This window comes from Lissotriton helveticus, chromosome 12 (assembly GCF_964261635.1).
Source record: "Lissotriton helveticus chromosome 12, aLisHel1.1, whole genome shotgun sequence".
Lineage (NCBI taxonomy): Eukaryota > Metazoa > Chordata > Amphibia > Caudata > Salamandridae > Lissotriton > Lissotriton helveticus.
In genome coordinates, this window is record NC_136073.1 from 81,404,763 (window position 1) to 81,432,499 (window position 27,737).

The 27,737-nt window shown below is 41.9% G+C and overlaps 1 protein-coding gene across 1 annotated transcript in view; it reads left to right on the top strand.

Annotated features, from left to right (window-relative positions):
* The first annotated feature begins 11,366 nt into the window (after window positions 1-11,366).
* The window catches only part of LOC144797870 (vomeronasal type-2 receptor 26-like), an 89,793-nt gene continuing 73,422 nt past the window's right edge, over window positions 11,367-27,737 (top strand). Inside the window, exons 1-2 of the mRNA XM_078668673.1 lie at window positions 11,367-11,661; window positions 21,720-22,470. Coding sequence (XP_078524799.1) covers window positions 11,367-11,661; window positions 21,720-22,470 — 1,046 coding nt within the window. The remainder of the gene's footprint in view (window positions 11,662-21,719; window positions 22,471-27,737) is intronic.

The following is a 27,737-nucleotide window of genomic DNA, read 5'->3' on the forward strand; positions in this document are numbered from 1 at the left end:
TAATGGCTCTTAATACAGAAGAGAAGGTCGAGACCATTCCATCACATAATAATACAAATGCTGTACATGTGCTAGAGGCTGAGGTAAAATATTGTCTCTAGAGTTCCTAAAATAGAAGCTCTGTTCTCTAAGAATAGTTCTACTTTAAGCAGAGTACATGTGCCAGAAAAAGGTAAATATTTTGGAATTGAGAAAAAAAATAATTTCGCTCTCAAGGGGAAAAATAGTTCCAATTGTTTTCAGTAGCTTTTGTTTTTCAAAGCTGAAGGCTGAATTCAGAGTTATGGGAACGCTGTGTGCTTGTTGCTTAAAAAGTTATTTGTTCTGTTCAGGGGAGAACAACATTTCAGACAGACTCGCAAAAAATTTGTCTACGACATCAGGTGAAAGTTCGACCAAGTTTGAAAGTGCAGTCATGAGAATGATTGCTATCATCGATGTCAGGATCAGCAATGCTCACTGAAGGTTGTACCTGTGTGATGCTGCTCTCATCTCGTACTCCACTGCCACATACTCATAGTGGTGAAGTCTCAACGAATGCCATCATCAGAATAGGTAGCCGTTGGGGACAACATGATGCATGAGCCGTTACAGGACCTAGCAAGGTATCTGTATCCATTGGTACTGCTGATGGTAGTGTAAGACAGACGTCCAACACGCATTCTTCTCCGCATAGCATACATCGAAGCACAGGTAAGATGCAATTTTGCCAGATAGGTCTGAATGAAAGAAACCAGGTTATATTCAGATTTCTTAGCCGGGCTAATCCAAGGACTTTAGTTATGCGGTCCCGATAGCGTATAGCTAGGATCGTTTCTTCCATCGTTGCTGGAGTCTTGTCTGAGACTTGGCTTGCCATATCGGAGCAGAAGAATCAAAAATAAAATTCCTGCCACTAGTCCCAAAAGTAGAGGTAGGCCGCCAAAGACAGAATGGACAAAATTGGGGAAGATTCCCAGAACTGTTTCAAAGGGTGTTAACAGTCCCGAAAAAAATGTCTTAAATACATGTGTCAGAGGCACAGTTGTCTGTAAAATAATAGACTTCATTGTGCTTAAAGTATCAATTCGAATAGAAGAGATATTCAAACAAGGCCATATTGCCGCCTCCGTATCTGTAGTGCTGTTTGGATACAATACTTGCATACAGCAAGTGACCACGGAACTCAGACTTACGAGATAGGCTTTCCCTGGCACCATGCCACAACAGCTGTGGTCATTTATTAGAATATAGCTCCCGTTAGAAAGCTGTCTAAAGAATGGCTCTATCTGTGTTGCAGGAGTGCTGTGCAGGTGACATGAAAGGTTATTCGAAGACCCTTCGCAGACTCCATGTAGGTTAATGCCTTGACACAGGAGTGTACAGCTTAGTGATCTTTTACAATTTTTACCACTAAGAAATACATCCTTTTTCTTTTCACTGTAACATTTGTGTGTATAAGGTAATTTCCATGTTGACTTGTTGTACCCTTTACCCAACCTTTCATACTGGCCTGCTGGTATATATTCTTGGCAATATTTAAACTGGAAAGTTGTTATCGGAATTGTGATTATTCCGTGTATTATCCATTCAATGACAGGTCTTTCTGACATTGTCAACGGTAATCTCTCAAGTTTTTCAATGCTCAGAATCGTATAGTCTGCTCCTTTTTTGTGCCAAACTGATTTGTTTATCAGTAAGGTTAAAGATAGAGAATAATGACGTTGTGTTGATTAAACGCCATGGTATGTAGCCTGAACGCAGATTTTGCAACGTCCAGCCAAGCTGTACAATAGAAGGTAATTTGGACTGACCATGTTGTAACATTAGTAAGTCCTGCTCTATTATATCAATAGCAGATGATACGATACTGTCCATTGAATATATTCTGGAGGACAGAGTCGTTAACCCATTGTCCACAACAGAAAGTGATTTTTCCAAATTAATATGATCAATTTCTCGTATTTTTCTGCTGTTTGAATTTGCATTACTTTCCAAGCTTCGTTGTACGCAGCGCATATACCGGCCGCTATGGAACGTTTTTGATGCTGTTTGCATGGTCCCAATATGAAATCACGCAAGTCAGCACCGTCTTTAAGTAAAATCAAGTGTTGCTTAATTTCAGCCAGTGTGGATTTCTGTAGCCATTCGAGGCATAGTTTCCCTACACTGTATGTTGTAACTATCCCTGGATGTTGTCTCTGGGAGTATCTTGGGTCTGGCCTGGTCATTTTGAACCCCTGTATTTTGTTCAGGAATCTATCTTGACAGTTATTTGTGTCTGTGGGCCAGATCAACCATTTTTTCCAATCAGGATGTGTTCTGTTTTAGTATAAAATATGGGATACGTCTATTTCCATATCAGTAGTGCTATTACTATCAGGTATGGGCTTTGGAATAGACGGGTTGTTTAAGTCTTTAATCTTGGCTAGGCCAAGACAGGTAGTCTGTTGAATGGTGTCATTCAAGAATATTAATTGTTCTGGGATCATGCTGGCTCTAAACAACGCTTCTAAACCTTGAATCTGCCATTCTTTTGTGCCCCAGATGGTTTTTGTTTCAATGTTGTTTTTCCAAAATTCAAAACCAAATGTTATAATTTTTTCATAAAATGTTTCAGAATAGATCAATTTAGTATTTGTCAACATTGTTTTCATTCCTGTCTTATTTGACATTTTAAAATGAAACGTTTCTGCATCACTTGTGTTAAACCCTGAGAAGTATGGGAATTTCTCATTAAAATGTTTTTGAACTGCCTTTTGGTGGAGTTGCACAATGTTCCCATTGATTACAACTAAAAACATTTCTAGGCTGTGCAGATTTATGCAAATAGTGATGACCAAAGTGATTATAGCAGCTCATTTCTTCATAATTTGATGAACCCTGTAAATAATCATGTTCTGTGAATTTTGCTGACTTTACTAAATCTGACATCATATTGTTAATATTTTGAAAGTCCCAATCATCAGAAAAAGTACTTGGTTTTACAAAGTCACTTAATGAAATCTTGAACTGATGTGGATATTTCAAGAGCTCAATCGGGCCAAAAATGTCAAAATCAGTTCTGTCCCATGCTACCCCGCCGGGTATTGGATTGGCTGTGACGTTCACTGATGATAGTTCTCTTTTCTCGATGTGAGATGATTTGTGAGGCTTTAGGATCAAGTTGATGTTCTGACTTGCTGTGTCCATTGTACTATATTTTCCTTCAATGAATTTTCCCAAACAAAGAAACATGATGAGCCAAAGCAGGAGGAAAAGTACACCTAACACAATCCAAAATTCAATCCATGGAGAAATCAGATAGGTTTCTTTGAGTTGATGAAAGAGTTCAGTTACTTTGTCTTTGAAAGTTATTGTTGCTGGCGTTTCTTCAGGTTCGCTTGGATCTTCAGAAAAGTCATTGAAATTGATGAAGTAGCCAGATGCAGTTTTGTCAATTGTTGGAATTGCTTCCGAATTTTCATTTGCCTTTGGATTTTTCTTTGTTTTATTAGCATAGTCTGAGGCTACATCATTGTAGATTGGTGTTTCTTGACAAACTGTTGCAATTTGGGTTTCAAGAGGCATAAGTTCCATGGCTTTGTTGCATAGTCCTTTTTTATTCACTGCGAATGTGATTAGTCTCTCAGTTTGAACCTCGTGTATTGTAGCAAATTTTGGTGTTCTGCTATTTCTTGGGAGTCCACTGGGCCTACTTCTTATTATTGGCCACATGATTGTGGTTTTACCAGGTCGATGGATACAACTCGGTTCTCCTTTTTACCAGCAAGGGGCGGTAGTACTACTGATCTTGTTCCGCTGACAGCTAAGGCAGGTACTGCTTTTCTGTAAGAAGGCCCAAATTCCTTCTTTACCGCGATCTTCTCTCTGACCAGATCCCCAATCTTTGGAATCCAGACAGGTCTTGCTGGGACAGGTGGTTTTTCTTCAGTGGTTGTTGCTTTAACTTTACGTTGCTCAGGTTTCGTCTTGTTTCGTTTAAGTCCTGTAAAACAGCCAAACGGTCTTTGATATCAAAGCATTTTTCTTCTACCACTGAAGTTTGACTATCAAGGTCCTGGATATGCATCTTAGTACCGAACAATAGTTCGTACGGACTGAGACCTTTTAGAGAATTTCTTGGCAGATTATTAAGACTACGTTGGACACTTGTTAAATGTTGGACCCACCCCTCACCCAAACCTAATACCCTCGCCGTTATAGATTGCTTTATGTCCCGGTTTTTTCTTTCCACTACCGCATTACCCTCAGGATGGAATGGACAAGAGTACCGCAATGCAATGCCCATGCTGATCATGGCCTCCTTATAAGCTCGAGAGCTAAAAGCAGGACCCTGGTCAGAATGAAGCATGCCAATTGCGTATGTGCCGATAAAGACTCGCAAATCTTTTATAACAGTTCTGGCGTCAGCCGAGCGCTGGTGTCTACATTTTAAGTGAATCTAGTCTTAAATATAAATGGCACGCATTTCTCCTATTGGATTTCTGCGTATAGATAGCCTTATGCTTTCTAAAAGAAGGGTCCTGGTAATACTCCGGTCGGTTCACCACTGCGATCTCTGTTGCAGTTTGGACAGCCCATTGCAAATTTGTAGTTTTGCAGGCTCATCCCCGGCCACCAGTATTCTGATTGTAATTCTTTTAGAGATTTCACGATCTCTTGGTGCCTTAGACCCAATCCCATGTGTGCTCTGCTAATAAAAAGACTCTCCTGTTCGTGTTTGGAATTACTCTATCCCCCACTCCAGGGATTCGAGCAAAAGGAACGGAGTTTGCATCAATTATGTATGTATAATTGAGTGGATAGTTCACAGGTAATACTGCACAGTCGCCTTGCAAAGACGTTTTTACTGCCAGCATTGTTTCCCCGCCTATGTATTTTTCTCAACGCTTTTTTGTGGCTATGGAAGCCGGTTGAGCTGCTTCCGCTGTGGCTCTGTGAGCCAATGAATTCCCTGCAATGTGAACGCCATCACGTTGATGACTCAGTGTATGTATCACATGAGTCTTTTGTAGTTCTTTCTGTAAAAGAACTACCTGTTCCCAAAGCTTTTTATGCTTTATTGTGGCACCTGTGTCATCTTTGTAATCATTTTGAACCCAGTTCTGCAAGTCATTATTGTAAGATTTGATGGAGTAATGCGAATCGCACACTATTAGTGTGGGGAATTCGCGATCGGCAATATCCAGCGCCATCTTAAATGCTAGTAGTTCAGTTTTTTGAGCCGAACAATCTTTTACTGATTGAGTTATAGTGACATGTGGTCTCAATTTTTCTTCGTGCCACCGGCATTTAACAACCGCGCACGCAGCACTGTAAGCTTGCTTACCCCCAACTGCAGGTTGTGCTGATCCGTCTGTATATATTATACAGGCGTACTATTCTAGAGGCAGAATTTCGATTGGCAGAGGATATTCTTCTTCATATTTTAGATTTTTTTGTTTTTTCATTTTCGGGTCAAAATAGTATTTCACGTCTTCTGCAGCAAGAGAATTTTCCCATTGTATCCATTTTGGATCTAATGCCTCGGTAGTCAAATTGCGACGGCTTGTTAATGCCTCAAGGGCTGATTCTGCTGTTAAAACAATTATCCTTCTGCCTTGGGCTTGGGCTCTTTCTTTTGCTACAGCAGTTTGAACCGCTATGATAATTTTTTCAGTAGAACTGAATTTCATTTCAGCTTGTGTGTACAAGTGTGATTTGTAAGCTATAAGCTCATTAGAGGTCAGGTACGTGAATCCGCATCTTCCTGGGATGACTCGATTACAATGTTTTACATTACAATTATGTTTTCGCGTGTTTGCAATTTTGTTTTAGCTAACATGTCTGTTTGCAATGATCTTAAAATTTCTGTGTGTTTCTGAGTCCAATTTATTGGTTTGAAATCAGGTTTTATTAATTCATAGAGAGGTTTAACCCTCTCCGCATAATTTAGAATGTATGTTCTTCCGAAATTCAGGAAACCTAGTATTGATTGTAAGTTCTTCCGCGTTTTTGGTGCTTGGAGTACAGCGCACTTCTCTAAGAAGTTGTCTGCTAGGCTCTTGCCTTCACTTGATAATTCATATCCTAAAAATAGGACAGTTAGATGGGCAATTAGTGATTTTTTAAAGTTGAATTTGTAACCCTCAGCTGTGAACCCAAGTATTATGGTGTTCACACTTTTCAAGTGAGTATCCAGGTCATCATCTGTTAGATAGATGTCGCCGACATAGGATAATGCCTCGTCATCATATATTTGTAGTAACTCTGTTACTCTTGCTGAGAATAATCCTGGGCTATTCTTGAATCCCTGTGGGAGTCGACAGAAGTGTTATTGCGACCCCATTATTGAGAACGCGGTCAAATACCTGCTCTAAGGTGCAATGTTTTGACAAAAGAATCCATTAGAGATGTCTAATGTCGTTTTTTATTTTTTGCGCACGATGTTATTCATTAGTGCTGCACTGTGTGAGTTTTGTACTGCAAATGTTTTGCAACATGAGGTAAGGTGTCTGTAGTCCAAAACTAGACGATATGAATCGTCTGGCTTGGAGACAGGAAACAAAGGATTGTTCATTTGTGAGGTGCATGTTTCAATCACCCCCTGGTATTCAAGTTGATCTAAGATCTCCCTGACTTATTTTTTAGCTTCTTGTTTAACTGGGTACTGCCTTTGTGCAGTGGGTTGACATTTTAACTGGCTTTTGTGAGGAGGAGAGTCCTCATCCCATCCTACATGATTTTTATATAATGCAGGATCTTGGGCAACTGCCCATTTTCTTGCATATGTAAATTTTCCATGAATTGGAATATGATTTGAGAAGGCAGGCATAATCATTTCTTCGCCATGAGGGCACTCCCTGACAAACTCTGGTGGCCAGTCTTTCTCAGCTAAAAGGATGTCATAGCCTTTCGAAAGGTTATCCCAAAAGAGACCCCTTACTTTCCTAGTCTTGTCCACCTCTATAGGTAGTGGTATTTCGTATATTTTATGAGGTTTGCTAACTCTGGTATCTGCAGTTTCCACCTGAATGTATTCATTCGTGTCCACTGTCTCCAGAAGATTCATCAAGATCTTGCGAGCTATGGTCACTTCTGCTGCGCTGTCTAGCATTGTCTGGGCCCATTCTCCGTTTTTCAGTTGTGTCCTCAGTATCCTCGGCATGTTTAGTTATTTTAATACTAGCTACCTTCTTTCTTGGAAATTTTAATTTTTTACTTTGATGAGCAGGTTCCTTGTTTTTGGACTTGACGTGGTCTTCCTTGTGTTCTGACCGTCCTCTTCTTTCTGATTTCGGTGAGGAAGTCTGAAAAGATCGAGAGGGACGTGTATCAATATCTTGATATCTATCAGGCTTTCTTAGTTTATCCCTATCTCTAAGGTTGTATCTTTTCTCAGAGGGCTCCCTCTGGGGAGACTTGTCACCTCGTTCTGGAGATCTATCTCTTCGTTGAGGAGACCTTCCTCTAGACTGGAATCGTTTTTCTCTGGGAGTGGATTGCTTATTTCCATCCCAACTCTTTTTTGGAGTGTTTAGATTATTTTTAATAAATGTTTTTAAGGATTTTCGGTTAGTTGGGGTTTTACTGGTTTCCCACCCAAACTATCTCTACCTAGTTCTTCATAGGATTTTTCTATGATTCTGGCAAGTTCAAAAGGTTGTTCTGCTATATCTGTTTCTTTCAATTTCTGGCGGATCACCACAGATGCTGCTTCTCCTTTTATGTTGGCTAATAATACAGCCGAGACCTGCTTGAAGTCTTTCAGTAATTTCATAACCAGAGTTAAAGCAGGTTCTGGACCGTATTCATTTTGAATCTGTCTTAGCACATCTGGTATAACCGCCATGGACGGAACACCATGTATTTTTGTGTAAATGGAAGCAAAGACTGTGCCCCAAGTGTCATAGTCCTCCACATGTGGTGTGATCCCCATTGGAAGACAGATAGTCAGAATTCTGTGTTTCTCAGTAGGTGTAGTATCAGGAAATACTGCCTCTATTTGAGTGCTTTTTTGTGCTAACCAGAAAGGAATTTGTTCCCGTTTTGCGGGAGTTTTACCAAGACATGATTGTATGTTTTGTGGTGTAATTTTATTTGTGCTCCCCTGATGAGGGGTCAGCTGTGGAATGTTAATTGCTGGTTGGACTGTTGAAGTCCGCATTACATATTGGACCAATTGTCTATGTATTTTAATTAGTTGTTTTAGCTGGGCTAAAAGTTCCTGGTTTGACATTTTTTCAATGTCTGGATGTGGTGTGTAGCTGGCTAGAACCGGCCACGTTGCTCCTGGTCTACCTAGTGGACAGAGCCTGGTGATGGGATTTTTATGTTTTAGGGCGCCTTTAAACCAGAGCAGGTGCTCTTGGTAATTTAATGGGATTTCAACCTCCTCGAAAGGAGTGTATTCATCCGGAAGTTCCTCTATTTTGTAATAGTGGAAGTCGTGTGTCACAGCATTTGCTGCTGGAAAATGTATCCATGAATAGAATACCTCTGTCTACCGATATTCATGGGCCTCTACCACGAATATGAATGTACCACTTCGTGATGTCAGTCCATTTTCTATAAGTTTAATAGTTATAGTTTTCCTTACATTTACCGGAATGATTATAGCATTCGGGTCATTCTCTTGGAGACTTGTGTCATCCGCTAGGAGTTGAGCTGCTATTCTAGCTGCCTCCCTTTCGTCTTCACTTTCCGTCATTTTTACTTACAGAAAGTTTTTTGTTGCAGATCAAGTTTCAAGGGAAACAAAGATTAGGTGCACAATATTTTGGAACACGGTATCCTTCAACGTTGACTAAACCAAAAACTATACATAGGATTCTCATCCTACTAAGTTCCGGCAGATTTTAACCTTTTACCCACTCCAGACTTCTTTTGGAGTATTTACGGGAAAAGGGTTCTGTGTGAAAAAGCACGACTGAGTTACTCTAACGTCTTGCGTTAGATTTATCTCCTTACCATACCAAAATGTTGGTCGCCATGTAGTGTAGTTCCTATATTCCTAATAGGCTCTGCGCATTGGAATAATATAAACAGCAGTGTAGACGTAGGACTGAGGTTGACTAGGTCTCTACTGACTATTTTAGACTTAATTAGTTTTGCCAGCTAGCTCAGAGGTCACTAGAAACTTTCTCGAGTAAACAAGGAGGAGTTTAACTTCCCTGGATAGACAAGAAGGGATTAGCTTCTGACAACCATAAAACATGACAACTTTACTCCCTCAGAATAAGAGTGTATCTCTAGAGTAGTGTGAAAACAATAGACAGCTATTTTACTCAGTCAATCGTGCATACTTAGTTTCACCAGAGTGCAGAGAATAGAGAGACGGCGTTTTCAATAAAAGGTGTTATTTATTGAGCAGTCTTCTTCCAAATGCAAGAGAAATGAATTGCCACAATTGCAATACTTAGCATAAAGTAAAGTGCGTACAGTAAAAGGAGTATTATGAAATAATACTGTAAAAGCATTGATATGGTTTCTTAGCCATGTGATACTTTAAAATGGATAAAATATATACATACATATATACATTGACTAACGTACTCAACTGGTGCTTCTAAATACGCCTACCCCGTGTACCTGACCTAAGCCTAATACTTGGGAAGGAGTAAGTAAGTAGCGGTTTAAGTTAAGTTGGTTTTGCCAAGAATCTGAATCAAGAATTCTCTTTTAAGGGTTTAGTCAGCTCCGTACCTGGGTAATAGAAAGCAGGAGGTCTGGTATCTCTCTCTCAGGACTCGATATCCCAGCAACCCGCAAGGGCGGCTGAAAACACCGGAGCTGGATTTTCTCGGCTGGAGAAAAAGACAGCGTCTTTCTCAGTGCGTCAAAAGGCAGGGGCGGCGTCCGTGGGCTCTCCGCATCAGCTGGGCTCTCGGGCAAGTAGATAGCCGCTCTGCTCCAAACCACCGTGTGTTTGCTTAAGGCAACATTGGTATATTTATACCTGAAAGGTGCCGGGTTTGACGTAAGGTTGGACATAAGACGTCACCAAGAACTAACAGTTCTTTCTGACTCTAGGAGTTCTTGTGCAAATCAAAACAAGAGCAGGGGGATTTTCCAGGCTGCTGGAGGCTTGGTTTGTTTAACGAACGTGTTGTACTTTCTAGGAGTCTAGAGGAGTAGCCATGCTGTATTTGGACTGCATGGGTTGTTACTAAATATGGATATGATTCTTATGCCTTTATAAGGATATTATTTATTATAGCCACATAAGGGCATAAATCAGGAATATCGAATTAGGGTCCTAGATAGAACTACAACAGGGGCAGACTCGAATATTGGAAAATAAACTTAAGGATTTGGAGACACTGAGGATGCAGACTGGCGATGAGTCTATCAATTAGGATATAGCGAGGGTCCTTCGAGAGTATAATGAGGAGGCGGATTCGGAGGTCAAGCATCTGGGGAAGTATGCCACAGCCCGGAACTATTGTGAAGGCGAATGTCCGGGTTCTGTTCTGGTTTGTCTGGCCAAACGCGGTAAGAATAGTACCTCTATCCCGGTGCTGAGATCGGAGGCCACAGATGTTCCTCTTACGAATGAGCTAGTCGTGGAACGCTTTCGTGATTATTACGCAAAATTGTACGCGTCGAGAAGTCCTGCTCCAGAGGAGCGTTTCATTGATTATCAATTCCATATCGAGCTTCTATGGCTCTCAAACCTGCATCGCAAATTCCTTGCTCGGCCATTTGATAGGGAGGTTGTGCTGGCTTTGACACCAATGAAAAGTGGGAGTGCGCCGGGCAGTGATGGCCTTACGGTGGCCTTTTATAAGGCTTTCTCCGATCTCTTGATACCACACTTACTTACTTTATTTGACGACATGGCCAATTCGGGTACAATGCCGCCTTCCATGAGAGAGGCTATTATTGTTGCAATTCTAAAACCGGGCAAGAATCCTAGTGATTGTGCCTCATACCGCCCGCGCTCTCTCATGAATGTTGACACAAAAATATTTGCTAAACTCCTTTCCAATCGCCTTCAACCTTTGGTCACGTCTTTGGTGGCCCCAGAACAGTCAGGTTTTGTCCCAACGCGAACCTTACGTACAACATTAGAACTGTCTTTGCTGCGTTTCAGCACACACGCCCGGAGGTGTCGGCTGTGGCGGTCTTCTTAGACATGGAGAAGGCATTTGACTTGGTTGAATGGGCATGGGATAGTTGCGGATCTGACTCCTTTGCCAGCTCCATTGACACAGTTTCGAGATCGCCGTACGGGCATACTCAACTCTCTGAATTCGGTCACACACGCTTGGCATTACATGATGGAGATTCAGGCATGTACATTTCTGTTCTCCCCGAAGGCAGCGATTGAATGGTGTCATTGGCTAGTTCCATGCAGGGAGAAGGGAGTGATATTGGCTGTTTATCAGCTACGAATACACACTATGGGAGACTTATTTGAGGGAGGCAAAGCACGCAAGTGGGATGACATTATTAATGAAGAGGTGAACCCCCCACTGTTAGCACACTTTCAAGTTCATAGGGTGCGACATGCTTTGAGGGAGCTCCTGGGGGATGACATGGAGGAGCCAGTGACGGTTGCAGCATTTGACTATGTGGTAAATGCCAAGTCCCCTGTAAAATTGATGACTAATCTCTATAGGATAGCCATATCCGAAAAATATACTGACTACACGAAGCCGAGGTTGGCTTGGCAGCACGACTTGCGAATTGAATTTGGTGAGGAAATGTGGCAATACTGCTGCACTAGCACTAGGAAAATCTCGCTAAATGGACGCCACAGACTCATACATTTTAAGTTCTTGAATAGGACTTACTACACCCCAGAGATGCTTCACAGTTATCAGCTGCGCGAGTCCTCTGAGTGCGAACGGTGCAGGGCCCCTCTGGCGGATTTTCTACATGTAGCCTGGGCTTGCCCTACAGTATTCTCCTTCTGGCAGGCAGTTTATGGGGAAATCAACAGAGTGATGCTTTTATCCCTGGTCCCAGATCTACTGTTGGCCATTTTGGGCTACTCGAAGCCCTTGCGCCCTGCTCATAGGCGACTTGCTGACATGGCTTTTTTAATCGCTAAGTGGTGCATTGCAAGGGCTTGGATGAGAGGCCATCCCCCACTCTCAAATTATGGAAGAGGGAATTGATATACTGCTGCACACAATCTGAACTATACAGCGACTTAATGCCCCCTAAGAATAGACCTAAAATGTTTTGGTCCCTCATCCTTGACGGCACACTAATGTCAGACGCACATAATGGGGATAATGAAGATGATGGGGAAGCAAGTGACAGGGAGGAACCGGCTCTTGAGGAAGCCCTCTGCGAAAGTACTGACACGACTGTTGGGGCGGGATGTGTGTAATGCTGTGTTACATCCTACGGATATGCTGTATGCCCTGAGTGACTATGGTCTGGGGGACTGGGAACTGCAGGTTGATTTGCCCTATTTTGATACCTGTTTCTGCTAAGTTGAAGTATGCAATATTGCTGACATTTTACGTTACTGCCAAATGTAATCACTCATATGACTGTGTTGTATCATGCTTTATTGTTTGTCCCTTTTTGAAATCTCAATAAACAAATTAAACAAAAAAAAAAAAATAGAAGATCTCTAGGTTAAAAACTGGGAATCCCCATACCTCCAAGAGCAGGTGAAGTAAATCACATCAGCACAGCTCTTCGTCAATGGAAAGGTTTTCTCTGCAGTTCTTGTCTAATGCATGCAATGCAATATTAAAAGCACTCGAGTTTCAGAAATGAGCAGCTGTGTGAGTGTTGTGTCTAGAGCATGGGGCGATCAACCTGCATAAACAGCATACATTGCTATTCAACCTTGAACACGTTGTGCAGACTTGAGGTCACAGTGTAAGCCTAGAGATGTGAAAAACAGACCGTTCTCATGTGAAGGAAAGCAAGCAGTTTTTCTTTATAAAAAAGAGACAAGTAGTGTCATGTGCAAAAGCGGCAAAATGGCGTTTCACAACTAACTCACTTATGGTAACATAGCAATGTGTGCAGGATGAACCGTATCCTCACTACAGCCAATGCACGAAAAGAAGTATAATTAGAACGCAGAATTTCAGTTCATCTGAGACAGAAATAAGTTCAGTTTTGTTAACGGGTCACAAGGAGATGAGACGGACAAAATATAATTGAATGTCTTCAAAAGAAAAAATGCAAGTGGAAACAAAATTCACAATAGGGAGAAGAAAAAAATCTTGACTGATGCAAGCATCACATGCTGGAGCGCTGCAAATTTAATCCATCAGCGTGTATGCACAGTATGTCGTAACAGCCTCCAAAAGAAAGTTATTGTTTTTATCAGCAAAGAGTTCCACCATCCAATTTAGAAACGGAAATGAACATACATGTTCTTCAATTGCAGGAGCCTCTAAATGTAAATGTAAATGTAGGGGACACTTTTATAGCGCATCTATCACTCCATGGAGTATCTTGGCGCTCAAACCAGATGGAAACGGTTTAAGGAAGGATTGACCAATGGAGGCGCTTACACTTTACACCAGTGCTAAGCAGGCTGCATCTGTAAGAGAAAACACCCAGGTCTTTAGCGCTTTCCTGAACTGAGTTTCACAAGACAGTGACCTAAGGTGAGGTGGGAGCTTGTTCCAGGCTCTAGATCCCAGGACAAAAAGAGATTTTCCTCCTTTGGTGGCCAATCTAAATCTGTGGATGGTTAACAGATTCTGACTGGCAGACCTCAAGCAACGAGTAGGATAGTAGCGTTTAAAGCAATTACACAAATATTTAGGCCCTTGCTGTTGAACGGCTCTAAATGTGATCAGCAAGATTTTAAATAGGATCATTTTGCCAACTGACAACCAATGCAACGCTTTTAGCGCAGCTGACGCAGATGATTTTCGAGGCCAACGTAGCACCAGCCGGGCAGCAGCGTGTTGGATCATCTGTAGCCTATGGAGTACGGACTTATTGACTCCAGCATATAGGCTATTACAGTAATCCAGCCTTGAACTTATTAAGGCTACAGCAACTGATTTCGTGGCTGACAGAGGAAGAAGATCGAAGAACTTCCTCAAAGATTTAATTGTGTGAAAACACATACCGGCTACGGCCACCGCTTGCTGCTTAAAACACAATTGGTCGTCAAATTTATTGCCCAGATTTCGAGCAGATGAAATAGTCTCAGGGGGAGATTCAGCGTCGTCCGGCCACCAATTTTTTGGGGAAAACAGATCTCCGTCTTGCCAGAATTGCATTTAAGATGATTATCAGGCATCCATTTAAATGTAGCTGTTAAGCAAATCTTCAAGTTTTCCTCCGCCCCCAGCAGTTCTCCATCCAGCACCAGAATTAGCTGAGTGTCATCTGCATATGATATTGTACTGATGTTAAATGATGCAATTAGCTCAAGCAGGGGTACCATATATAGGTTAAACAGAACCGGGCTTAACCTGGACCCTTGAGGAACCCCGGAGCTGATGACCTTAGCTTCTGACTGGTATTTGCCCAAGACTGTAATTTGGCATCTGTTGTTCAAAAAGTTCCTAAGCCAACCCAAAACTGTCCCTCCTATTCCTGCGGCCACCAACCGGTCCACTAAGATGTTATGTGAGACCGTGTCGAAGGCTGCCGACAGATCTAATAATATCAAGACAGCCTTCTTTCCTTGGTCTACAGCCGTTCGTAGGGTCTCTGCCGTGAACAGTAGGGCAGACTCGGTAGAGTGTTTCGACCGGAACCCAGACTGGTTGGGATGTAAGATGTTACTCTCCTCCAAATAGTTCGTAAGTTGGCTATTAACAAACTTTTCCACCAGTTTGAATACCACGGGGAGCAGGGATATAGGTCGCATATTGGAGAGGATCGTTGGGTCAGCGAGGGTCTTTTTATGGAGGGGCTTAATTGCTGCGAGCTTCCACTCAGTGGGAATTACTGCTGTGGCTAGCGATGAATTTATGAGGTCATTAATAATAGGATTGACAACCTCCACCGACGCCTTCAAAACCAGAGGTGGGCATGGATCAAAAGGAGATCCAGATTTACTGGCCAAGATGGCTTTAGAAGTCTCCTCAAGGGGAACAGATGTAAAAGACTCAAAGCATGAGGTCCTCCTAACTGTTTCAACTCCCTCAGCCCGCTCTAAGCTGCATGGAGAAGAAGATGGCAGAGGAAAAGTCTTCACAATGTCGGCAATCTTATTGTCGAAATAATCGGCAATTAAGTTACAGAGGTCCTGTGAGGGGGGAATCTCTTGTGACAGGGCTGATGGATTGGTGAAGTCCTTTACTATTTTAAAAATTTCTTTGTGTCCAGAGCCCACTATGGATATGGCCTGTAAGTAGTGGGTTTTCTTAGCTAGTTTAATCCCAGCATGATAGTGCCTTCTAGCTGTTTTATAGATATTACGAGCAGCCCCCTCATAATTCCTACGCCATCTCCGTTCGAGTGCTCTCACTTCTCCCAGTTCCAACTTCAGAGCCGGCGAGAACCACGGGGCGTTCCCTTTGCTCTTGTTGGCAGATGGATTTTTCATACCGGCTGGTCCTAATAGATCACCAGCCGAACATCTAGCACAATCAGAGGATAACTTGCGTTTTCTTCAAGATAACTTAATTCCAGGAAGTCATGCGCAGCCGCACATATGTCCCAATTTGCCAAAACTCTGTGCGCTGCCCTGCAGGCCATAATCCCCATTCCAGAACAGGCCAACTCATGAGTCACTAAGGGACTCATTAGATGATCAAAATCTGGAGCAGGAGACACCGTATTGGAGAGACAGAGGTCTAATGCCCATTTGAATTGGCAATCCAGGCAATGGAACACGGGCTGTACACAAGTAAAATATGAAAAGCAGAAGGATAATACATATGCAAGGCTCAATGCGGCCAATGGCAGTACTCGATAGTGTTCAAGCATTCGATTGTGAAGCTGGGTCAGCCGGGCTCAGATGTCTCTTGACACAGACAGTGCAGCCATTTCGGAGCAAGCACATCAACAGCAGCACACCGGCAGCCAAGGCAAGAATTAGAGGGAAGCCACCAAAGATACTGGAAAAAATTTAATGAAAACATTTCGGTATCACAACAAATATAGTGTGGAATGAGATCACAAGGCTGGAGCTAACAGTTTTAAAAAAGTGGACCAAGCCTGTAGTGGTAGAGGCATTAAAGATAGTTTGGATCAAAGAACCAAGATAAAGTGGGAGATCCGTATTTAAAAGCGTGTGTACTTCAGTACGCGTGTTAGCAGCATGAAGGACAAATGTTTCACGAGAAGAAGTGAGAGGGACTTCTTTTGGGACAACAAAGCCCTTATTCGGATGTATGACATTACAACGCATGCTTTTACCACGCATGCTTTTACATTGCAAGTTTTACAACGCATGCCTTTACAACGCATAGCGCTTTGGGGTGCTGGTTAGTGAATAGTTTAATTTGATATTCTAACTCCAGTACCCGTGGATAGTAGGGAAGGTGTTGGATAGTAAATTAAATCTATTCCCTATCCTAGAGCGCCCCCCGGCGCAATGCGTTGTAATGGTTTGCGTTGCGATGTAAAAGCATTGCTTGGTAAAAGTTGCGTTGTAAGTGATGTTTCCCCCCTTATTCTGTTCAACCTTCAGGGTCGGAATGGAGGGCCAAATGGAAATATCAACCCTCCCATGCGGGACGGGAAAAGCTACTTTTTACAGCATACTACGCGCTGTGAGACAGTAACAATGAACGGAATTCCAGCCAAAAATCCCGCAGCAAGCTTCATTATTTAAAAGTAAATAGCTACTGTTAGCTAATAGTGTGAATGTTGGTATGATAGCTGGTACTGGAATCCCCTTCAAAATGCATGCTAAATTCAGAGCTTGAACGTTACAGCTGCCGTGCAATTGTACATTCTTGCAAAAGAGTAAGTTATCAGGTGTGGAAGTGCACTCTTCCCCCTTTATGGAAACCTCTTTGCCATCTCTCACACATCTGTATGAGAAGGGCAGAGACCAAACTTCATGGAGAAAAGTGGTACCAAGAGGTTCATATCTACCCAGGGCATAGTGTTTCATACATGAACTAAACTTAAACATAGGAAAAGGCAATGTCAATAAACCATGGATGAGCCACACAGCTATTAGATTCGGCCACAGAAAAAGGTAACGGTTCTAATTTTTCAATATGCAATTGAGAATATGTTGCATCCTTCATTGACATGAACTGATGTTTCTCTGTTAAATTAAAAGGTAAAAACACTGACGAAATATTCATGTAATCCCAAGGCTCCTTCCCAGATTTTAAAGTTTGTAAAGTCCAAGCAAACTGCATTATGGAACGCAATTGATTTTGACCATGGTACAAAACAAATACTTCATTGTGCATAATACCCACAACAGATGAAACAATATTATCTAAGGTGTGAATCCCGGAGGAGAATGTGCTGATGCTATTATCAATGACAGCAAGCACTTTTTCCAAATTTGCCTAATCTATTGCTCTTAAACTGGAAGCAGCCTCAACTTGTGACAGTTTCCAAACGTCTTTGTAAATAGCATATATATATATATATAAATATATATATATATATATGTATGTATATATATCAGTGAGCAAGGACCTAAGTCCGAAACGCGTCTGATGACTGGCACCACCATTTGTTGGAAATACATTTTTCGAAATGAAGTCTGGCTTGCGGTAATTATTAAGGAGTCTGTGTACCTGTTTTCTGGCTGACGGCTGCCGCCGGCAACGCGTTGGATTTCATATATATATATATATATATGGTGTCTCACGAATAACACATTCATGTTTGATAGGTTGTTTTACAAACAGGTACAAGGTTCGGCCATGGGTACTTGCTTCTCCCCCAGCTATGCGAATCTACACATGGGCTGGTGGGAGGAGCAGGTACTATGGGCACAGCACAGAGAAACTATGGAAAACAATGTGGTTGTTTACAACAGATTCATTGACGACATATTTATTTTGTGGGAGGGCAATGTGGAGAGTGCTGTGAAATCCACAGAAGAACTGAATGAGAATGGTTTAAATTTAAAGTTTACCTGTAACACCAGCACAGAAACTATACAATTTCTAGATATAGAGTTGTTTGTGGAACAGGATAGAATCCAAACACGCACATACCGGAAACCAACTGCAGGTAATGGGATTCTGCATGCCCACAGTTTCCACCCCACCTCTCTCAAACAATCGATTCCCTATGCAGAATGCCTCAGGATGACACGCAATTGTAGCACAACTGAGGGTCTTGCCAATGCCAAAACTAATCTATTCTCACGACTCCAAAAAAGAGGGTACACCCCAGAAACATGCAGGAAAGCAGAAGTGAAGTGTAACACCAAGAATAGAAAAGATCTAATATTTCCAGTGGCGAATGAAGCAGTTTCACAAAGCCAGGCTAGACAACCCCCTAGACTCATAACAGGGTACAACCGGTACCACTCGAACCTCCGGAGAATCTTAAAAAGGCACTGGCCATTGATACATAACGACCCTACTATAGGGAGTGAAGTAGGCGAGAGTCCACTGATATCCTTCAGAAAAGCAAAATCAATGCGCAACGCCCTGGTGGTTAATGCACCGGTTCTGAAAAAGAAGAAAAATTGGCTACAGTCCCAAAAGGGGTTCAAAAAGTGCATGAAATGCAAGGCCTGCATGCATGGCATCAATACCACTGAGGTCCAATTACCTTTCAGGAGGAAGAAATACACCTTAAGGGAACACTTCACATGCAAAACCGAGTTTGCTGTGTACGTATTGACGTGCCAGTGTGGCAAAAGATATGTAGGATCTACTATTCATCCAGTCCATGTGAGAATTCTACAACACCTGAGGGCGGTTGCAAACCTGGACCAGGCATACCCAGTGGCGCGACACATTCATGAGTCCCATGGGGGCAATGCGGATGGTCTAACATACTTTGTTATAGACAGCATCCCCAAGAACCCAAGAGGTGGTAATCGAAAACTTGCGTTACGCCGCCTGGAGTCTAGATACATAATTCTATTGAATTCCAAGATCCCTTCAGGTTTGAATGCGGATGAGTCACTTAGTGTCCACATTTGAACTAACACATCACAGCGTCCCGTCTGCTTCCATTTTTCCGAGTACCCTTGAACAACTGCATATTTTAATTTCACTGTAAATACACTGTGCACATGAATATCACTATAGGGAGAAGACATGCAACATGGCAGCGAACATCTCACATCATGCCACATATTAGGCAACCCCCGCCCGTCAGTGAACAGCACTTGTAATGTAACATAACAGTGACAGGTCCCGCTCGCTATCCCCTATTCAGCAGGAGCATTAATCCACAAACATTAGTTTAACTGCACTAGGGTTAAGGGCCAGACAGGGCGCGCGCGCCGCTTTACTCTAGAACTCACCGAGTCAGGATAATAAAAGGTGGTGTCCACCCCTCAGAGCGCGCCAAGGGATCTGGCAATTTTGAGATTACAGCGCCAGCCCAATCAGCATGCTTATATGAGCAGACATGTCCACCCTGTATGCAGGAATACATGGGATTCGCTGAAATATGGGCTTGACATATGTAAACCACAATCGGTGGAAAGTGGGTGTTTGAAATGTTGGTTTTCATAGTAATGTAATGCGCAATGGATCGCATTGTATAATTTAAGCATGAAGTTTGCTGGTTAAATATGCTGCAATTGTCTGTTATATGTGATCCAACAGTAACAGTAGAAAGACTTCCATGATGGCTCAAATGTGCAAGTCATATGTCAAGCAGCGTCATCACCTAGGGTGTAACCATGTAACTATAGCAACTGCCATTAGCATCAACTGAGACTACCCAATCAGTGACAATGTGCTTTTCTGTATATATAAGCTTGAATGTCAGTATGCATTTGTTAGTGAACAAGGCGGCAGGAGTCTGTCGAAACGCGTCTGAGCAGAAACTGAAATAAGGAATAAATACGTTTGAATTGAAACTCACAGAGTCAGCGCCTTCTTTCATCAGAAGTTTGGTATGGTAAAGAATATATATATATATATATATATATATATATATATATATATATATATATATATATATATATATATATATATATATATATATATATATATCTTAGGTCTGCCACCCACAGGACCTAAGAGAAATATATATATATATATATATATATATATATATATATATATATGCTATTAACAATGAAGTTTGGAATCTGGCACAAGTTGAGGCTGCTTCCCGTTTAAGAGCAATAGATTAGGCAAATTTGGAAAAAGTGCTTGCTGTCATTGATAATAGCATCAGCAACATTTAAAAAAATCAGTCAACTCAACATTGTCATTCAACAAAGATAAATGATGTTTAACTGACGCAAGGGTGGACTGTTTCAGCCAATTTTGACATCATTCCCCCACTGAATTGGTGGCAACTGAATGTAAATTTTCGAAACGGAGATCAGTTCTGTCCTGTGTAAGGCCAGGGGCTAAACCTAGAAAGCGTTTTTGACAAGAATCAGAACTAGTTGGCCATAACAGCCAGCCCTCAGGATTCAGGGACGAAGCTGATTGTGACCCTCTGGTCAAATTTATTAGCACGTGTTTTTAGCTTGTCTTGTTGGTATGGGCTGCTGCGATCTTGGTCCCATTTAATCATTGTTCCAGTTTTCAATAAGGGCAGAGAGGAAACCCGCGATTCAGCAGTGAAAGTGTTAGGGAGAGTGGTCCTTAGTAAGACTAGCTACAGAAGCGTAATGTTCCATCTAACCTGCAGTACGGATTCAGGAAATGCAGGTGTACTATGGACCGGTGCCTGAACCTCTATCTGTTAGCAGGGAAATATACCATTGCCAAGAACGGAAAACTACACCTGGCTTTTATGGATCTTTGACCAGGCAAGACCCATAATTCTAGCGCAGCGCTTAGATCAGCAGCGCATTTCTAATCACCAGCCTCGAAATCAGAATCATTTTAAAATAACCCGTTTTGTATTTTATTTAGTGTTATGTTAGTTTGACCCTGTTTTTAGCTCCATTCACTTGCACAATAATTAGTAAACCACCGCATTTCGCGGGTCCTTCTTCCCTCGCTTTGGATTAGGCAGCGCCATCTTGGGAGTAATCTCTTCACAGCAGCGCCACTTAGGGCAGCGTGCTAGGCGGCGTGAATACTGCAAGGTATTTAAAACGGACATGGTAGCGCGCAGCGTTTGCGCGCAGCGGGAGCATGCCGGAGTCACGCCAGAGTCCAGCCCGTCTGTGCCCGTCCGTGCGCGAACGGGCCCAGGGGCCAGGACTCTTGGTTGTAGACTCACGTATTCATCGGAAACTCTACATGGCTTACACTCCAATAAGGTGAGGTTGAGCCCAAATATTATTAGCATGCTAAAAGATATGCATATTTTTAAACCCTTCAAAGGAAGTTCCAATTTAGATCATCTTGTATTGAAGGCTGTGAGCTTGAATACACGATCTCTCCATAAGCACCACCTGGAAATATTTACCCTTCTGCAAGAGGGAAATATAGATATCCTAACCCTAACCGAAACGTGGTTAGATGATAATTCAGTACCGGACATCATAGCAGCCCTTCTTGAAGAGTATGATGCGGTTTGGCATAATCGTGCTAATAGCGCACGTGGTGGAGGAGTTGCAATTTTATTTAAAAAATATTTGAGAGTGGAAAACCTCATAGCGGAATCAGTGGATCTGGTAGACCTACTTGGAATAAAGGTGATTTTTAATAACTCATGTCTTGCGCTTCTTACAATCTATCGGCCCCCTAACACTACTCTAACATTTAATGATCTCTTTGCCCCTATTCTATCAGATATCTGCACTAGATACCAAAAGGTAGTGATAACCGGTGATTTTAACCTACACTGGGAAAAAACACCTAAAGATTCGATATCTCGACAATTGGAGCTCTCTATGTCCTCAATCGGCCTGAAGCAGTTGGTAGAAGGTCCCACGCATAACAGGGGACATACGATTGACCTTGTCTGGACTTCGGACCCTGAAGTGACGATCCAAGACATCTTACCCTGCGTTTGGTCGGACCACTACCTGATTAACTATGCTATTCCCATTAATGGGAATTCCGTAACCAAAGCCCCAGAAATGAAGAAAGTTCGCCAATGGAAGAAGGTTGATTTGCAAACCTTGACAGGCACTCTTCCACCTTGTATTAGTCCCCTTAGCGGCAATCTAGATCAAGATTATATGAATTTAACTCAAAATTTAACTCAAGCGATCGATCAAATTGCCCCAGAGAGGATACTAAAAGCTAAAGGGCTGGGTAAAGGTGCGCCGTGGTACAGCTCTCCTTTGAGAGAACATAAGAAAGAGCTTTGTCGTGTGGAAAGGAATTGGAGGAAGACAAAGGAGGAAACTGACCGTGAGCACTATAAAGTCAAATTAAACGCCTATAAGAAACTGATTCTGACAGCTAAAGCAGAACACTTTGACACGCGTATAAAGCAGGCGCAAAATGTTCAGAAGGAAACGTTCAACATCTTGAGAGAATTGACAAAGATACCGGTCAAAGCTGACTCAGAGATTGACAGCAATACCTTCCAACAGTATTTCTCAGAGAAAGTGCAATCTATTCTCTCTGAGATTAAAAATAATACAGTAAGTGGATCTATCCCATCGCAGAATACCAAAGTTCCTCAAGATTGTATAATTTCAAGCTTTCCTGAAATTAACTCTACAAAGCTTGAGCAATTGATGAACAGCATTAAATCAGGCTCGCCAGCTGACCCGTGTCCCCTGAGAGTCTTCCGGGCGGCGCGTCCCATTTTGGAAAATCATATTGTCTCCTTTCTCAATATGTCATTGTTGAAGGGGTATCTTCCACCTAGTCTTAAGGAGGCTCGGGTTAGACCTTTGATAAAAAAATCGGAAGCGGATTCAGCTATCCTGAAAAATTATCGACCGATTTCCCAATTACCATTTATATCAAAAATCTTAGAACAACATGTGCTACAAAACCTTTCTGTTTTTTTGGAGTCTCACAACCTCCTTCATGGGCGTCAGGCAGGCTTTCGTGCACACCATAGCACCGAGTTAGTGATGCTCTCGGTGCTGGACGAGCTTAGAGGCATGGCTGACAGTAGGAAACCAAGCGCCCAGATACTTTTAGATCTGTCAGCGGCGTTTGATACTGTCAGCCATGACCTGCTCCTCAAAAGAGTGGCCAGCTCAGGAATAAGTGGCGTAGCTTATAAGTGGCTAGAATCCTTCCTAAGGGGGAGGCAACAGAGGATTCAACAGGGATATGATCTCTCCGATGTAGGTATGGTGGAGTGTGGAGTCTCGCAGGGCTCAGCACTATCGCCACTACTTTTTAATCTGTACCTACAACCTCTGATTGAGTCTTTAGTGCACATGGGTTGTCGAGTGTTCAATTACACCAACGACACTCAGTTGCTGTTTAGCATTGAGAACTCTACTGTGGCTCAGGCGCATGTGTTAGAAGTTCTTAGGTACACAGTTAGTTGGATGACGGTCAACTTACTGAAAATTAATCCCGAAAAAAGACGGAAGTCTTGGTGGTATCTACTGGTACATCACCTTGGGGTGATTCGTATTGGCCGCAAGAACTTGGTCCTACTCCAACACCAGCAGCAAATGTAAAAAGTCTTGGCATAAAAATTGACCACGACCTGTCAATGTCTGCCCAGATTTCTACGGTAGTTGGCGTATGTACTGGTCTAATCAGGCAATTGCGTAAGCTTGTTCCTCTGCTCTCTCAATCGATGCTTCGCACGGTAGTTTCAACCACAATTATATCACGATTGGACTACGGCAATGTCCTGTATTTAGGCCTGCCAAATAGCCTGATCAAGAGATTGCAGGTTGTCATGAATGATGCGGCACGTTTAATCTTTAAACTCCCCAGAAGAGCTCATGCCTCCCCCCTATTGCTTAAACTTCACTGGCTCCCCGTGAAGCAGAGGGTGGAGTTTAAGAGCTTGTGTGTTGCACATAAGGCAATATATGGACAAGCACCGGTCTATATGAAGGATCATTTGATGCCTTATAATCCGACACGATCGCTTAGATCTTCGGATGCTCAGCTGTTGGTTTGCCCTCGCTTCAAACTGGCAACAAAGGGTGGAAGATCCTTTTCCACACTAATTCCACAGCTGTGGAACAAGCTGCCAGACATGCTTCGCAAAGAAGCCGACCTTTTAAAGTTTAGAAAGCAGCTGAAAACAACTTTATTCAGGGAAGCCTGTGGCCCCTGCTAATCATAGGGTATTCTATTCCTTTTCTAGCTGGGAATTGTTGGGTTTCTTGGTCTGAAAGCGTCTTGAGACCTGTCGGTGAGTTGGCGCTATACAAACTAAAGTAACAATAACAATAACAATCTGTCCTCGACCTTTGAACGAGTGAACAGATCCAAATTATGGGCTCTATTACTTAAACTGGGTATGGGCAAGAACATTGTAAATTTTTTATCTGATCTGCACAGGGACATCCCACGCGTGGGGGATTGCCTGATACCAGCTCTCCTCTATGCGGACGATGCTGCCTTGCTAGACTGTACTGCTGTTGGCCTACAATGTCTCATAAACTCTTTTGAAGACTTCATGAGATCATTAGATTTAAATATGAACTTTGCTAAATCTCATATGATGATTATGGGTTCTAAACCTAAAAAACTCAAAACGCAGTTCTGTAAAGGAAAGAAATTATCTAGGGTAACTAAATTTCCGTATTCAGGGGTCCTATTTGATGATAGGGGCACCTGGGTACCTCAAAAGAAATGCAAAAGAAATGCTATAGCTAGATAAACACAGCGGTTCTTGATTTTGCACAAAGGTTAGGGGCGAAGCCAGTGCAAGCAATGCTAAATATATACAGAGCGAAATGTATTGCTTTCTTAAACTATGGCTCTCAAATCTGGGGGTTTTAGAAAGTTAAGGATCTTCAAATAGTGGAAAATAAATTCTCGAGAAACCTGATATCAGTTTCACAATCTACACCCCCTATATTATCCACCAGGAAACTGGCACTGGTTTTGTGTCAGAACTGATTGGAATGGCCCCCTTACTCAAATGGATTACAATTTGAATTAACCCTGAATTAGAAATGAACCGTAAGATCATGCGTGATTGTCTAGTCCTAGATAGAGCATGTAGTATTCCCTGGGCGAGTTATGTAAAAGGGACAGCAGTGCAATTAGGATACCTGAGCTGTTTAATTTGCCAGATAAATTAGTGAAGGAGGATTTGTTGTGTGTCAGGAAATCTTACATATATGGGACAAATATTGAAAGAAAGGCTTGGGAGTTGATGAAACCAATGGTACAAGCCCATCAAATATTGAAAACAAGTTGCATTGTAAAACCCTACTTAGAGGTAGTAACTATGCCCCATCATCGTTTCCTTTTAGTTACATTCAGATTTAACTATTTGCATTTTTTTTTGGCAGAACCTCAGGGGTGGAGAAAGGTGAAGGATCTGGGCCCCTGCAATAATCTCTCCATCCAAGATGCTTTGCACTGTATCATGTTTTGTGAGCATTATTTTCACTTACATAAACGTTTCATCCTGCCAATGTTAAAGGACAAAGGATTTCTGCAGGTTAGACCTTACAGATGCTTACAGATGGTGAACAACACATGGGAAATTTTCAATATTATTAGTTTTCTGGTTGTGGGGGTCAGAGAAAGGAAAAAAAGAGGAACCCTATGAATTGGCATGAGTAAATCCTCCTTTCCTTTGTTAAATAGTAATTAATTATATGTGATCATGATTAACTACCATGTTCTAGTTATTTTTACCATTGTAATCATGTTAAGGCTGTGTATCAGATGGTTTAGTATGTTTGAAAGATTATTTGCTGCTTATGTCCTATTGTTGTAGTTAGAATGAATTTTTTGTAATATGCTTTTATGGTTTTAATTAACCGAATAAAGTAATGTTGTCAGTTTATCTGACAAAAATCTACTTGACAACCTCTTTCATGAATATCACACTCATCACTTACTCATGCTTTATAAGCTTCAGACATGAATGTTGGACAACTTTCTGATGTCAAGTTCACAAAAAATGTGTTCTGACTCACCACACCCATTTCTCAATGAACTAAAGGTAAATGGCTATTCACTTACAATTGCTTCATCACTCCCAGAACAGGAACAAAGCCAATCACCATCTTCACTTCCTTAAAAATGATCATTCATGTACCCATCTGTGAGCACCCCACAACAACCAATCAATGCAGGCATTGGACATTGCAGAAGCCGCATAAGAGGGTCTGTCATTAATGCCCCCTTGGTATCCCATTTTGGTGAGTGTTATCACACTGCAGATGATATAAAGTGGCACTTTATTGATAAGGCCAATATGCCAAATCGAGGCGGTGACCTTACGCAAATCCTACAATGGATGGAATGCCGTTGGATAGAAAGGACTAACTCCATAGTCCAGGGACTGAATTAATTGCAGCGGAAACCGGCACACAGATAGCATCTGTATCCTCATGCTTTTCGAACCCTTCAAGTTGTGTCCTATTACTGCCCTTGAGATCACCTGCGTTGCAGCACAATAGATGAATGTTGAAGCACCAAAAACCTTTTTACAAACTTTATGATATCTTTCTTTTTTTCACTCTTGACCTTTTTATACCATCCGATCTTTCTGTCTTTTGACCACATGCCAAATGGATGACCATCTCAGGTGGCAATCACTAGTAAATCCTGTCATGAGAAACAACTCGCACATGCTTGCAGCCTACATAAGGGCGCTGTAACCGCCAGCTCACTCTCAGTTAGGGCACAGTAGACGCTTGCAGTTCTACCGCTGCATGCTACAGATCTCTAGCAGTTATTCACTAGAAGGTAAGAATCCCCGTAGCTCAGACTTTAAATTAATTTACAAATTAACTTTGTTAGTATGCACAGCCCTAGCTCCTTTAAACTAACTGCACGTCTTGAAATTCTTTAGATTCCACACCCGCTCCGACGGATTGATTGAGTCCTCGGTTCGAATATTATACACACAGGTTGGAGCTACTGCACCTCCTGTTTTCTGGTAGAAACCTTTCCACTGTGCACAATGAGTTTTTGAGACTGGATTGTGTAAGTACATGAATGATTGAATAAGCAATAATGTTGATCAATTTTTTACCCATGGATATCCACTCGAACCGCCTCTTGGCCATAGTGATAGTATTTCCTTTTTAATTATAGATGTCCCTAAACCCTTAGGTCCTGAAGAGACCCTACACTGCACAAAGGGTCGAAACGTCGTCGACAGCTAAAGCAAGCCATTCTTACTAGCTCTGATTATTGCATACAGAGGCTGCTCCTATTGTGGATTCATTGATGGTTGCTTTTAGGAGAGTGTAGAAACCTTTTTACATATGTCACAAATATGTTACTCTTGCTTTAAAGGTTCCTTTTTCACTGGGGACACTACGCACTACTATTTTGTTTTTCTGTATGTATATGAGCAATTTGTTGAACCATATGAAACAAATACTGTAAAGGGAAACTGAGGCGTGTGTGGTTTCTTCTTCCTTTGGCATCATCATAACCCTTTTTTCATTGTGATTGTGCATGTCTTTACTAGTATAGATTATAGTACCATTCCACAGGAACCGTTGTTTGTTATATACACCCCTAAACTATAGCATACACTTTTCATTTCTCACCTTGATTTTGGTAATGCCCTTTTAAACCAGTCATTTCTCATCCCATTGAAAACAGATCTCGACCCCACAGATAGACTGGGACCGCCTACATAAAAACAACTGGGCCTTACAATCTTACTGCTAACAAGGCTACTCATAGAAGCAAGAATGAAATTCAGAAACTTAATGCATGCTTCACAAA